The sequence below is a fragment of the Pygocentrus nattereri genome, chromosome 30, assembly GCF_015220715.1.
Source record: "Pygocentrus nattereri isolate fPygNat1 chromosome 30, fPygNat1.pri, whole genome shotgun sequence".
Classification (NCBI taxonomy): Eukaryota; Metazoa; Chordata; class Actinopteri; order Characiformes; family Serrasalmidae; genus Pygocentrus; species Pygocentrus nattereri.
Genome location: NC_051240.1, coordinates 16,513,503 through 16,529,444, shown reverse-complemented (window position 1 = coordinate 16,529,444; position 15,942 = coordinate 16,513,503). Strand labels below are relative to the sequence as shown.

Below are 15,942 nucleotides of genomic sequence, written 5' to 3'. Positions count from 1 at the left end.
TGTGTTTTCTACTTCAGAATATAACCTCACCCTTTTACACATGACTGTGAGGACGAGCTCTTCTGTATGCTTGGAGTTCTAGATAATTGATTTAAAAAACATGACTGCTGAACTGAGGCTCAAGATGGTGCAGTTATTAAAATAACTTATTGTTTTATTTTAAAATATAAATAAATTGTAACCCTAACATGTTTTCGAAGCGTAATATGTCTGTAAATGCTGGGGACACAAAAATAGACAATTTGTGTAGAATGACCTACCTGCATGAACTGCATGCTAAAAGCTGATTGCATATCAGACAGCAATGTACTAAAATACTGTTATTATATTAATAAAAAAAATCCTTTCTGCAAAAGTTGTAAAAAAAATCATTTTTAAACTTGGCGCTACTGTTTTGTCATGTATGTCGTTTACTGCAATATTTTGCTGAACGCAGAAAAACTACGTAGGACAACACGCAGCACTGAAAATGTTTTATTAAATGCTGCTTATTAACGTGTCATATTTAGGGCAAATTGCCCCTTGATCAATATTACATGGACCTGCCAAAACAAACCTAAGATGAAACACTGTTTCAAGCTACAACAACATCCTCCACTGATATCTTACCTCAGTTATAACGGTCACCAAAGATCATCCAGAGTTTAATTCAAGCCCTAATCTGCTACAACGGTACTAACAAAGTGCCCGATCAACTAAAACCACTGGTGACCACTGGAGCAGTCTCGAGTACTAAAAAAAAAAATTACATTCATTTGTTAACAATGAGTGCCCCCTAGTGGACAGACTGTAAAGAGTAATGGGACAGCACCCTGTACAATTACATCCGGCCAGGACATCGATCTTCCATAGCATTCATAAATAAGTTAGAAAACAAATCTGGACAACAGAAAGAAGAAATCAGTGGCTGCTGATAAACAGTTAAATTTTAAGACACAACAACGAGCTGGGAGGACTGAAGAGCAGCTCAGCTGAGGCGAGATGGACCATTTAACACGCGATTAAAGCCTGATTCAGAGCTTCGCTGGCCGGCCGATTCCACAGAAAAAAGTCACCTTGGTCTCTGAGGTTTCCTGCTTAAATGGTCCAATCAGCGCACAGCAAGACACCTAACCAGCCCTTAGCAATGCTCTGCTGTGGAGGAAACTGTTCTGAACAGTGTGGTGGGCATTTGATTTATTTATTTTTATTATTTAGCTGAATCTGAGACGAAATCTGCTGGATGCATGACAGCAAGCTTTGTTTGTTCCAGTGTTACACAATGACTTTCCCGAAAATCCACTCCTGAATAAGCAGATTACATAACAGATGATACTTTACGTAACACGTAATACAAACAAAAAGGCTTTGTGTTCCTAAACACAGATCAGATGGAGGTATAAAAAAAAAAAAAACATAAAAAATGAGTGAAATAAAATGTGCAAGAAAGTGTTTGCAAATGCACTCCGGCCTGATAGTGAGGGAAAAAAAAACAAAAAAAACACTTACCATCCTGAAAGACGCGTTCAACGTTGAGGCCGTAGGTGGCGCAGGTCTCATAGTACGTGCATCTCTTCAGCTCATTAGAGAGTTTGCGTGCTCGAGCGTCATCAATAACGCGAGGATTAGCTGCACTGATGGCATCTGCAGACAAGAAACCAGGACAACAGTTCAACACAAGCCTTTACAGCTCCATGTTAAACACATTTTATTGTATAGTATTTTATTTTATTATAGTGCTGTGCCGGTGCTGCACTGTCCTGTCTGTTTACTGTGTCTAATGTCTGTTTATTTATTGTTTCTAGTTTAATTTTGTTTGTCTGCACTTTATACTTTGTGTTCCTTGTTGCTCCGTGATGTTCCTGGAGGAACGTAATTTCACTCCACTGTGTACCTGTACAAATATGGAATGACAATAAAACCTTGACAAGACAATATTAATATCCCAAATGCAGCTCTGCAGCTTTCTGCACAAAGGTGGGCTAAAAAGACCACCGACATTTCAACATTTCTGCATGACCCAATCGCTGAAATGTAAACAAAGCCATTCAGAGTGGTCTGATGTGAAGTAGTGCATTGTAGAGAAACACTACACAGCATTCCGATGGAATTCAATTCCCAATTGTTCACAATGGTGGTGAAAGCAACAAGGTGTCAATGTTTAAAGCGCAAATACAGCTTTTTTATTTTTTATTTTAAGGTTGATATCAGAAAAATTACTATTTTGCCTACAACACCCTGCATGCATATCCAATACGACGGATTTCTAAAAACGATGTCTCAAGCCAAGTAACGTAATACCTTTCTGCAAGGTAGCGTTTACAGGTAATAAACACGCCAGTAAACGATTCTGAATCCTGAAGTTTTTCTAGAACAGACCATTTTACATTAAATCACTCTGAATGACGATGGTTTTGTGAATGGCACTCTAACCAAAGTTTAAGTTAAAGTTTATTTTTAATTAATTTTTATTTTTTTTCCAACAGAAGTTGTCTCAAAGCAGCTTTACAGAAAAATCCGGGTCCAATCCCCCATGAGCGTCGCCAACGGCGTCAGTGGCAAGTAAAACCTCCCTAAGAGCAGGAGGAAGAAACCTTGAGAAGAACCGAGGCTAAGTGCACATTACCAGCCTGAAGTGTCCCAGATCCCATCCGGATCTGATGTTTTCAGGGCTGTATGGACACAAATCTGATCTTTTCAGATCCGACCTGAACCACTTTCATATGTGGTCCTAGAACGGATACGTATCCGATTCGTGGCCATGCGACCTTCATGTGACGCTCAGATCGGAATTCATGTGTTTTCTCTCCACTGCGTGTGACCATCATATAGCGTTACCATGGCAACGGCGCCGAACAGACGTTAAATCCTGTAAACGGTGGAAAAGCAGCTCGTCTCACTTTTTTCTCCTCCGTCTGGCTCTAATAACGAAGCTGAGAGCTGATCAGAGTTAATGATCTTCTCAGCGAAGCTCGTTCTGCTCGTTAGTTTGTGCTGATGATGCAGTGATTCAGTCACGTGACGTCACTGAGTAGGAGGAGCTCATGAGGGTCAGCTCAGGCCGGTTCATGACATTAATGACAGATTTGAATCACTGACCTAAACCAGTGTGAAGCATTCAGTCAGAGAGATCGGATCTGAGCAAAAAATAGGATTCGAGCAGCGAGTAAACGTAATGTAAATGTAGCTCAAGACTCATTCCTCCTCTGGTCGACACCGGATTGCAAAATAATAACACAAGCAATATAAACGCAGGATAAGGTTTGACCAGTAGTATGAAATATTAAACTACAGAAAAGGGGGAAAGCAGGTGAAGTAATTTATTATGATTAATTAGTTCGAGTCATGCAGGTGAGGTTCGCACTTTATCGCACAGCGAAGAGAAAATGTAATCCTAATATACAGCTGGGGGGGGGGGCGACTATTACTAAAGTAAAAATATTACCCACAATCTGGAGTGTCTAAAAAGACTTCAGTAATTAAATTAAACGACCTCAGGAAATTCCATTTAATTCTAAATAGATTCTAATTAATTTGAACTGATGCTGCATTACAGTGTCCCACAATATGGCGAGAACCTGCAGTACTGCAATTCAGCCTACAGATGGAGCTACAGCATCAGACACAGGAGCAGATCGCAGCATTGGGCAGGAATAACTGGGTGAAACCGCACTACTAAAAGAAAGGAAATATCACAGATTTCAAAATTACAGCATAATTTGCTCATTGAGAAGCAAATAACGTCATGTTTTTCCGTTCTAGGGAAAAGTGATACGTTCCTCGGACAATACATCCTTTTATATGTAATTCTAATATTCCTAACACGGTGTTAAATGCATACATTTTCTTTATATACCACTTTTCATGCATGCATTTCACAGAGGTGGTTGGTGCATGCTACTTTTCAGACACACTGTATGCGTCACCGTTGTACATAACTTTCTGTGTGCAGGTTTTCAGAAGCTTTAAACGCTTTTGAACCTGGGTTCTTTTGTCACTGAGCGCAATTCAGACTTGTTAGGTTCCCCTATAATATAGATTTTTTCATCAAAACATTCTGAATGACGATTTCTCAACAAGCCGCATACGCTGAAATTTTGAGACACTAATCACTCAGAAAAAAGTGGGCAGTACGTTTCTCGTCACTGTGGTGGGACCCTCAGGGGTCCATCTCAGTACCTTTAGTCAGGGAACATAACTGAACCATAATCCATTGAATTTCTATTTTCTAAGTAGTACTGGCTCCACACACCCCGTCTCAACTCCAGGCTTTTTATTTTATTGTTCTGCTTTAAAACAATAGTTTATGAAAAGATGCAAACGTCTACTTTTTCACTAGGAAAAACGTATTTAAGGTACACAATTGGACCTTAAAACCACTGTTGCACCTTTGAGGGTACATTTACATTGTTTGTACCTTGATGAACAAATCATGTACCTGCATGGTACCTTCATTTCTAACAGTGATCATAGTCAATGAAGAACTGCTACCAAGTCAGCAAAGCATGTCAATTACAGTAAATATGCTCAATCAGCTGCATTAAAAACAGTTAAAAAGAAGCCAAGCTGGCTGTACTGGCACATTTACAGAAATGTTCATTAATGTGGAAATGTCCCTGCAAATTTCACTCAATAAAATATTTATTATGTTTATTATGTTGCAACCTTGAGCTTGTGAACGGGGCAATATGTATTATATTGATGATGCTTTGTGGGCCAAGGCCTGAATTAACTAACATTATCTGAGGGACTAGTAAAGAATCATTAACAGAAAATACACAGAAAACAAAGAAAAATATTCTAATTTTACAGTCGTATGCTGATGTTTGAACATCCCTGGTCACGTTACACGTTTCATTGATTTTTCCAAGTGAAAATAAGCCAAGACACGACATTTTTCAGCAAATTTCAGTGCACAATTTCTGTTTATTTGCCAAGTTTAATAAATTACAAAAATAAAATTATAAAATGTGCTTTAACTGTTGCACAGGCCACTTTTACGTATTTCCCCCCACAATATGTTTATGTACAGCAATTGTGCACTACACTCACAGAAACGGGTACTAAACTCACTGGGGCAGTGCCCCTCATCACTGGGGTGGAACCAACACCAATAACTGAACCATAATCCACTGAAATGACCTGTTCTAAGCTGGACTGACTCCACACACCCTGCCTCGCCTCCAGGCTTTTACTCTACTGCTCTGTTTTAAAACATTCGGTTATGAAAAGGAACAAATACCAACTTTTCACCTGGAGGACCTGATTTAAGCTCCGCAATCAGACCTTAAACCCACTGCTGGAGCTTTGAGGGAACATCTACACTGTTTGTACCTCGATGAATGAGAAATGTTCCTGAACAGAACCTTCATTCCTCACGGTGTAGAACTGATTAAGTCTGTTCTCTGTACAGAATAGGTTAATTTGTATTCATTTTCACTTAGAGCATCAATAAATTAGACCAGGAGTGCCCCAACCTTTGCAGATGACTCTACACTGACCTGAACGTAGATTGTGGATTGCAGAAAAAAAGAAGTAACTGAATTATCTAGCTTGCTGTTCAGAAACCAAGTATATAATATTTCACATAAAACGTCTGAATCTGAAAAAACACACGAATACGTTATGTCATGAACATGATGTGGAGGTCAGCCATCCACAGTGAAAGCACATTTCTGCTAAGCCTGTATTTTCAAGGTCTTACTTACTGGGTTTGTCAGCAAGCAACATTACACTCTTTCATTTTATGAGTGGGATCAGAAACTGGAGGCAAAACAAGAATGTCCATGACCCAGTTCCTGGGCTTGGGCGAAAGGCAGTTAAGAAGACTTCAGCCTAGCTGTGAGCATTTTGTAATAAAACAAAGTAAAGATCCAAATGGCACATATTCATTTCCCAGCATGCTTTGGACCCAAACTCACCCTGAGTTCCCACAAGCACAAGGGGCACGTCAGCAGTGTTGCGGTAGTTGGCCATGCGGCTGTAGTAGTGATACACCGTCTGAAAGCTGATCTCATCCTCCAGACTGAAGACGAAGATTACCGCATCCACCCACAGCGCAAACTGAGAGAGGGAGAGAGGGAGAGAGTGCGCAGGAGAGAGAGAGAGAGAGAGAGAGAGACAGAGAGAGAGAGAGAGAGAGAGAGAGAGGGCGCAGGAGAGAGAGAGAGAGAGAGAGAGAGATCAGAATTCCTGTTTAAATAAAATAAAACAGCCTTTCAATGTTAGCATTCCTGAGAGACCTGCAGTACAAAGTACGTGGGATTTCCTGTGCTTATTGGCAGAAGAGCACTGGCGATCTTATTTGTGTAAACAGATGTCACCGACCCCGTGCGAACCACATTACATCACTATACTGCGGCCTTACTGTGAAGTCCAACTGATCAAGGCAGCGCATTCCAAACGGACGAACCACGGCAAAGCACGGCGTTTAAAGCCATGTTTATACAGCACCGTCAAAAGTCCAAATTAGATTTATTCCTCTTTATTCAATCAAAATTCATGGGCTTCACTGCACTGACACAATGGAACGGTTTGCTAAAGCACTGACTGGTTGTTCAAACACAGAATACAAACATATCTGCTTGTTAGATGTTATCAAATGCTCTTTAAGCCTTAAAGGGAAATGCGCTTTTCCAGAGAAATTCAGACTCAAAAGTGTTCACCATTTACTCCAGGATTACTTCCGTGATTCCTCTCAAAACCGCATCTCAACTGAGATTAATGCGCGCAAGCTAATGCGCTTTTGTAGTTACTCGCCTGTAGCTGCAGCCGTTCAACGCAGCTCTTGTTTACAGTTTATTTTTACAGGCTTTCTTACCTGTTTTGGAAGACGGCCAAATATGCGGAGGACTTCAAGGAGGTCTGTTCCCAAAATGTTGTAGATCCATATCAATTTCAACCAGAAAACACAAAGGGGTCGCAGCAGTTTAAAGAAGAGAGCGAGAGAGCGAGAGAGAGGGACAAAAGAGAGAGAGGGAGAGAGGGACAAAAGAGAGAGAAAGGGACAAAAGAGAGAGAGAGAGAGAGAAAGAGAAAGAGGGAGAGAGACGGGGGGACAAAAGAGAAAGAGAAAGGGAGAGAGGGGGGGACAAGAGAAAGAGAGAGGGGGGGACAAAAGAGAGCGAGAGCGAGAGCGAGAGCGAGAGAGAGAGAGAGAGAGAGAGAGAGAGAGAGAGAGGGACAAAAGAGAGAGAGAGAAAGAAGGAGAGGGGGGGGGCAAAAGAGAGAGAGAGACAAAAGAGATAGAGAGAGAAAGAGAGGGAGCGACAAAACAGAGAGACAAAACAGAGAGAGAGAGAGAGAGAGAGAGAGAGAGAGAAAGAGAGGGGGACAAAAGAGAGAAAGGGAGAGACAAAAGAGAGAGAGAGAGACAAAACACAAAGAGAGAGAGAGAAAAGAGAGACGAGAGAGATAGATAGATAGATAGATAGATAGATAGATAGATAGATAGAGAGAGAGAGAGAGAGAGAGAGAGAGGGGGGGGACAAAAGAGAGAAAGGGAGAGACAAAAGAGAGAGAGAGACAAAACACAAAGAGAGAGAGAGAAAAGAGAGACGAGAGAGATAGATAGATAGAGAGAGAGAGAGAGAGAGAGAGAGAGAGAGAGAGAGAGAGAGAGAGAGAGAGAGAGAGAGAGAGAGAGAGAGAGAGGGGGACAAAAGAGAGAGAACCCGACGCAGAGCAGCCCAGGGTGAAAGGAAAGCGCTGGTCTCAACAGCGAACTACTCACTACACTCCTCACCAGTTCACGGGGCAAGACAGCGAGGCAGTGTGTTTTCTTGCGTGGCCCACATCAGACACTGTGCTGTAAGCTAAACACTAACAGAGATATACGAACAGTGGCGACTAATTCACAAACGTTTCTATAATGGGCTCCAGTTCCTGCTGGAGTGAAACTGCTGCTGTGTAAATTTGCGGCTCTGCAGTCAGACCGTTTCCCAAAAGGTGTTCAGGACAGAGAGGTACATGCAGGACATTGCAAAGAAAAAATATTACCCAATGAAAATTTAATTTTGCTGTATTTTACCATTAAAACACATTAAGACACATGTAAACTCACTGGTCACTTTGCTTAGCAGATAAAATGGTGATATTTGTAATATAGACATACGGCCGCCGTTTGGTTCCCAGCACTACAATGATGAACACTTTCAACTCTGAATTTCACACTAGACTACTCAAGTATTCTGTTTACATCTAAACCATTAAATGATTGATTAAATTTGCAAAAAATCGATGGAGGTCCCCTTCAAGTACAATATCAGATATACTGAGACTGATGGTTATTTTTCAGCAAAGGGAAAATAAGCAGAAAACATTACACAGAAACCTCAACAACGAAATATAATTTTCAGTGCATCCACACTTTGTATCACAGCTTAAATGTTTCCTGCAACAAGCGCCTTTAGATTTTCAAAGAAATCTGCGCTGATATTTCTCTCTAAAGTTCAGTCTTCAAGGTTTGGTTTGTTTTTTTTTTTGTGCCTCTCTTGATCCAAGTAACCCCAAATACATTCAGTGATGAGATCTGGACTCTTCTAAGAACACCAACAGCTTTTTTATTTCGTTTGCAAGTTCACTCGTCTCAGTAAAAGCTCTGAAGCAAGAGCGGAGCTTGACTGATCTCTTAAAGATGAAAGCTTTATCTACTGGTTGTCTGATGGTGACTGTTTTGGTGGTCTAACAGGTCAAGGCAAAACAGCCTTGTCCAAAATTAGTAGGGCTGCCGGCTTCATGTTTTACTATTCAAAAATGGAAACGTATCTGATTCATGGCCTTGTGACCCTAACGTGACGCTCAGATCGGAATTCATGTGTTTTTCTCCACTGCACATCATTCAGCGTTACCATGGACGCAGCGCCGAACAGACGTTAAAGCCTGTAAACGGTGGAAAAGCAGCTCATCTCACCTTTTTCTCCTCCGTCTGGCTCTAATAATGAAGCTGAGAGCTGATCAGAGTTAATGATCTTCTCAGCGAAGCTCATTCTGCTCGTTAGTTTGTGCTGATGATGCAGTGATTCAGTCACGTGACGTCACTGAGTAGGAGGAGCTCATGAGGGTCATTTCAGGCCGGTTCATCACATTAATGACAGATTTGAATCACTGACCTAAACGAGTCTGAACCGTCGAGTCAGAGATCGGACTTGAGCAAAAAATCAGATTTGAATAATAAGGCTTGTAATGTAAACGTAGCCTTAGTTGGAGATGCTTTCACCGTTTCTGGATTTAGCGAAAATCAACTAGAGAAGCTTTGTTAACGGAAAAGCTGAGCCATTCAGGCACTCGTGTTTCACAGTAGCAAAGCATAATATACATACTATATACCCGTGTCAATATACATACATACATATATATACATACATATATATATATATATATATATATATATATATATATATATATATATATATATACATATATATATATATACATATATATATATATATATATATATATATATATATATATATATATATAAAAACACACACACACACACACACACACTCGTGAAACGGTGACATTTTACAGTCATGTTAAAATGTAAATTCTGAATGTCTAAGCTTGCTCATTTTTCTGTGTTCCTGTGATGAAATGTGATGTAACAAACCCCCAAATATTGATTATAGTATTTCAAATACAAGCACTGTAAACAATTAACTGAAGACTGGGCACTAATGCATTCAAATAAATCCTATTTTCTCTATTTCTTCTTATAAATCTATTTCTTTGTTTTCCCCCCTTATTTGCATAAGCATATAATTTTGGCTGAACATTAAACAAATGATTAGTGGTCACTAAATGTTGCTGTGCACTGTTGGGCATCTAATGAATGCAGTGTATGTGTGTGTAATACTCACCTGTGCCTCTGGAGGGCCCCCTTCATCCCTGATAAGAAGCAGGTAACTCTGCCCGTCCACTACTATCTCCTTTTTAAAGCGTCCACCTACAGGACAGAGGCAGCCAGTTAATCACAAGGAAAGTGTCAAGACATGTTTAAAGATGACCGTTAGAACGGATGGTGAGTGGTGGACCACAAAGGGTGACATGGAGATGGATGGAGTGAACGTGTTCATGGCGGTTTCATACACAATACTCACTATAAAAAGGTAAAACTTCCATTATACATATCAGATGAATTACGCCACGGGGCTTAGAGGCAGCGTCTTAATTCTAAGACGGTTAAGATTCTATGTATGGCTCAGCTTTCCCCTCTCACAGCGGAGATATCCTCCTAAATGCGGATGTATAAACAACCTCTTGGCTGAATGCAGGGAAGCAAGTACACAGTTCATCCTCCTATACGGGGCCAATTCTGACTGGTGCTGGCAGAGAGTATCAGCATAGAAGTACATCTGTAGCAATAACACATGAGTGTGCCAACCAGGGAGGAAAGAGCAGCGCTGCTGACCAGGGTTACAGCACTGACCTGGTCCTTTCCTGACCATACAGAAACCACAGAGCTTTAATTCATGTCATTTCTGATAAAGTCTTCAGCTCTTTTCATTTAAATAACCATAACAGAGTATTAAAAAACTGAACTTTGCAAAAAAACCAATCAGCTTGCCGGCTAACTAACTAAAAGTTTATCTAAAATTATTTTCATTCAGAGTTTTTTGGCTTTGGTAACATGCATGACAGCATTTCATTAAACATAAAACTGTGGCTTATATGTTTTTGAACCGAATGCCTGTTAGCCAGCTATTTGCTAAAGTCTGAGAACTTGTAGAAAGGAGAATTCCCACTTGGTGATGTATTCCGGGTTTCTCAAACACTAGAGGGCGCTCCCGAGCGAGCCCAAAATGAATGGGTAAAGATGGAGCATCTGAGCAAAATGAGTTTATAAACGCTGAAACATTTTTAATGTAAAAGAATACGATCATTTCCTGAACCCCACAGAGCAGCATAAAACATTTTAACACTGCTATTACATCTTTAAGAGCTTTTAAACTCGAGTTATAGGAGTTTAAAACGGCACCAATCAGTGCAAATAGCCAATGAGATGCTCCGCTCACCGACCAATCAGCACACAGAAGCAGTAACGCCAGCATTCTTCTGCCCAAAACCCGTTTGCTGGACATTCTGGTGAGTTTTCTTAGCTTTTTTGGTTCTACTCTCTAAAATTAAAGTTCTATGCGAGTGATTAGAAACAATTTTAACTTTTCGTTTGTGGCCATTGAGCTCCATTCACTCCCATTCATTGAGAACCCCCTCATGGGCGCCCCCTACAGGACTAGCTTTGCAGTCCTGTTTTTGATATAATGGGGGAAATAGGAAGTGGCCAGGCTACCTCATAAGCCAGCTCTGCTGATGTGAGCTAATGTTAAAGCTAAGATAATGGCCTGGCTTAGACAGCCAGCAGATCAGCTGAAATCTTAATTAGACCTTTCTGTACGGTAAATAATTGCACAGAAGTTCAAAGGTTTTTCAATAAACATTTGATAACTACTTAATAACGCAACTGAATGAATCAACACTACAGAAGCAGCACTTTTAAGCAGAAACTTTAAATCAAGCAATTCTGGGTGACCTTGGATCAGCTCCTTTTGTCTCTGCAGTAGTTTTGATTTGACCATGCAAGCCAAAAGCTGTTTATACATCAGCACTGTGGCTCTAAATAGTGATAAAAACAGCCTTGGGGCTCACTGAGGAGGGCGCGATAATGGCAGTAAATAAGTCCTAATCTTACAGCAGCACAAGATATGTAGTACTGTAAAGATTATCCGGGGTGTGCAGGCAGAAGGCCACTCAATATATCAATATTGTGACTAAAAAAAATGAATATTTTAACTTTTTTGCTTTTGGTGTGCTTTAACCTCAACCTGATGGGCCCCAAGGGGAAAAATGTTAATGAATTAATTAAAATAAAACAAAAAACTGCTCACATCCCCAATGGCAACAGTAAAATTATCAATTTCAGCATGAAGAATCAGAAAGAGTGCTGCTACGTTTTCTGTCACTATATAAAATATGAACAATGCTTCCTTTCTCGTTGAAAGTGCCACGCTTTTTTCAGACAGTGCACTATTTTGTTTAACCTCTAACTCATTAGAACCACCAGTAGTTCCACAAGTAGTTCTTCATAACGTTCATATTCCATAAGCTCCATTCAGAAGCTGGGCGTCGTGTGAGGCTGTAGCTCTTCTCTCCAGTCTAATAGACGGTGATGTCATTTTAAACCCTTATAATAAAAGAAGCTGAACTTTGTTTTTCTACTGAAAGTCGACCCGTTTTTCCCCAAATCTGGGCTCTAAACTATAAACAGACGGCGTCTCTTCAGTGATCTGCTCTGGAAACATCACTTTTAGAGAACAACACAAAGAGCGTCGCAGATTTTTGGCTTTCAGCAGTGAATTATAAGCATGCAGCATTATGTTTATGATACGATCTGAGGTGTTTAAAAGCTACCTTTTGAAACATACAGTACCTCTGAGGTAAGATTTTGGTCTAAAATGTATTTTTTCATAATGAGGTACAGTATGTTGTTAAAACAGTCCCCAAATAAAACCTTTACGCCTCTAGAAACTCAGAAAACATATGAAGGTTGACAATGGATAGTAAATAAAACGCTGTGACTTCTGGCTTTCTGGTTCTCATCACCACCATTGTAAAGAAATAAGTCAGCAAGTCTCTCAATGAATCAAACCACTCCAAATGACTTAGTTTTACATCTCAACCATTTGATTATTCAGAAATTGACAGTAAACTATTTATTTAACCTGTTATGACTAAAAACTAGGAGTTATGGGAATGTGTGGGTATTTGATATTTTTAATTTATGATTCCGATATATATATATATAAGCATTTACATAGAATTTGGGACTAAATCTACTTGGATTAGCAATTAAAATATTCAGATACTTCAGAAGACTAGTGACACCTACATACATCAAACCCCTGCTTGAAAAATTTCAAGCCAAATTTGTTGGCAATGATGCATTTTTTAAAAGAAATGACCTGCTGATACCGATATGATTCTGATATCATTGGTGTCCCTACTAACAACATCTGGCTTGAGTAACTACAGTTGAAAAATTGCCAGTTAGGCATTTTTACCTTTGGGTTAATCAATCAATCATTACATTAATAAGCTTCCTCTGCAAATACCTCATCAAACAACCTGATATTCACAGTACACAGAACTAATTAAGCCCAGGGGAAAGTCTGGTGATTACTTTGTTCTATCTGTCCTCTGCTGGGCTGACCTGAAGGAAAGGGCAGTTGGCCCAGTTTGACCTCTAAACCAGTCCACCTGAGAGAGATGACACTGGAGGGTCAGATGAAAGCGCAGAGTGAGTTGACAATGAAAGAGAAAGTGGAAGACGTCATGTCGCTCACAGAGGTTAAGCTGAGGGCAAACGGCGGTTCATTTAATAAAGGCTAAGAGGATTGGAGGGGATTCCTGTGTGTGGTTTGAGTGCCAGTGTGTGTGTAAGAGGTGGTCAGCGGAACGGTCAAAGGGTCTTAGCCTGCACAAAGCTAAACAGTGCTAATTATCTTGAGTCAAAAGAAAAAGTCCTGCTGGAAAACGTGGAAGAAAAGCCTCACTCTCGTCTGTGGCCCAAGCTGGGCTCAGGATGCTGGGGAACTGCAGTGGAGAAGACATGCTGACCACTGACCTTGCACTTCTGACCTCCAGCTGTTCAATCTTTGGACTATGAAAGAGGATGAGCAACACAGGGAAGCTTTAGGAGGAAAAAGACCAAATCCCTAATGACAAGGATGGAAGGAAGGATGCCTGCAATACTAATCACAGTGGCTTAAAGAGGAATTTTACAGACTTCCGAATGCTGCGAGATGGTGTTTAGTAGAGAGACTTTATTTCTTTACAGTGGTGGTGATGGGAACCAGGGGTCACAGTGTCTACAACACAAATACAGCCGTTTTATTTACCATCTAAAACCAGTGCACTTTCGCATCTTCAGAGTTTTTAGATGGATTGTTGATGATATTAAAGCTGAAATGTTAAAAATGAAAAGAAAACCTGTTTTTTTTTCTTTTCTTTGGGAACTATGCTACCTTACAACGGCTCGCATGCCCTCAACTACAACAAATGGATTTTTACAAATATGTTTTAGGTCAAGGGATCTCAACCATTTCCACCCCAAGGCCCATCTGTTTATATCTACAAAGCATAGTAGCCCACGGGGAAAAAAAAAGAAAGAAATAAAAAAAATTTTAATAGTTTTCTTTTTTTCTTAATTGGTTACATTGAAAACATATTACAGTCTAATAGACGGTGACGTCATTTTAAACCCTTATAATAAAAGAAGCTGAACTTTGTTTTTCTACTGAAAGTCGACCCGTTTTTCCCCAAATCTGGGCTCTAAACTATAAACAGACGGCGTCTCTTCAGTGATCTGCTCTGGAAACATCACTTTTAGAGAACAACACAAAGAGAGACAAACATCTGAGATTTTGTGTAGATCATAAAACATGTTTTTTATTCATTTGAGAGGATTTTTTTTTTTAAATAAATAAATAAAAATGTACATTTATTTCACGCAGTTACTGAATAATGTGCCTTACGATTTGGTCACATAAATTCAGATGGAAAAACCAAAATATGCCCAGGTCCACAGCTTATTATTTGTGTAACCTCCAAACTCCTGAATTATGCATCTGATTTTTTGGTGCCTGAGCTAGTTTCTTTCAGTAATCATATAATTAGACAACAGCAATGAGACACTCTCACGTGACGTGTCTTGATGTAAGAAGCCATTTACTCAGCTGGCATGTCGATGCATTTTTAAACAGGGAACTCACTGACAGCACTCTTCTGTTTTACAGCTACATGTTTGAGCAACTTACTGCTTCAATAACACTCAAATTTCATTAGTGTGAATGTTTGGACTGTTCATCATCAATATAAACAAAACTGCTTGGTCAAACAGCTTCCTGTAACTTTAAGACTGCGAATGGACTGCGAACGGACTGCGAAACAGAAAGCAAATTAACCTCTATTTTGTATTTTGTTCAAGATCAGTCAGGAACGTTACGTTCAACATTAAAAGTGGTTCTACACTGAGTGAACCCATTGTTTATTCTGTTTCTGAATCTTTAATGTCGTATCATATCAAAAACATCAGCTGGCCTTTATACTGTGCGAACTGTTTTTTTAACGTTATCCAAAATAACTTACAAATTCCCCACTTCATTAATTTAATTAAAGTCGGGAACATTTTTCCTTTTCAAACAAAATAATTATATTGGAGGCACATATGTAAATATATGTATGTGCTTGAGGACATTTGGCACAACTGGAGCACTATTTGACTCACTTTAACGCCACAAAGGGAGCATGTTGGCATGGTTTCTGCTGATGGTGCTTTATCTGCTGCTGCTGCTTCTCTGAATGTTGAGACATTCTCCAGATTGAAAGCTCTTATGTTCTCCACTCATTAAAAGCCATGGTGGCTGATTCCTGACAGCTGTGAAAATGAGGACTAGCTGTGAATGTTTCGATACAGTGAATGCCTGGTTGTCTGTTTGACTCTGTGTGTGTGTGTGTCTGTGTGTGTGGTGTTAGACTGTCGCTGTGATAGAGGCGGGACGACCAGGCTGGAGCAGCCAGCCGCTTCTCCATAATGACACGTTTGGCCGTTTTGGTACCGCGAGGGAAGAGGAAGCGGATTCAGAAGAGCCAACAGCAAAAAGGCAGAACCCTCAGCCAGTTATTTATAACACCATTACAGTGCAGTGCAGAGAGAGAGAGAGAGAGAGAGAGAGAGAGAGAGAGAGAGAGAGAGAGAGAGAGAGAGAGAGAGAGAGAGATATCGGGGGGGGGGGGGGGGTGTAAATAACAGATTGAAAGCGAGAGGGGAACAGAGACTTAAAGAGAGGGAGACAGAAAGAAGGGGAGCAAGAGAAAGGAGGAAAAAATGAGGATGAGAAGAGGAGAAATGGACAGAGAGCGATACTGAACAGACAGACCAAAAGAAAGCAAGAGAGGGAGAAAGGG

General features: G+C 40.2%; 1 protein-coding gene across 5 annotated transcripts in view; it reads right to left on the bottom strand.

Annotated features, from left to right (window-relative positions):
• Positions 1-15,942, bottom strand: part of agap1 (ArfGAP with GTPase domain, ankyrin repeat and PH domain 1) — a 234,420-nt gene that overhangs the window by 108,793 nt on the left and 109,685 nt on the right. For all 5 annotated transcript variants that reach the window (XM_017714945.2, XM_037536619.1, XM_017714940.2 and 2 more), the window contains 3 exons: positions 9,840-9,925; positions 5,901-6,042; positions 1,489-1,623 (listed from right to left, as the gene is read on the bottom strand). In XM_017714945.2, the coding sequence (XP_017570434.1) occupies positions 1,489-1,623; positions 5,901-6,042; positions 9,840-9,925 (363 nt within the window). The remainder of the gene's footprint in view (positions 1-1,488; positions 1,624-5,900; positions 6,043-9,839; positions 9,926-15,942) is intronic.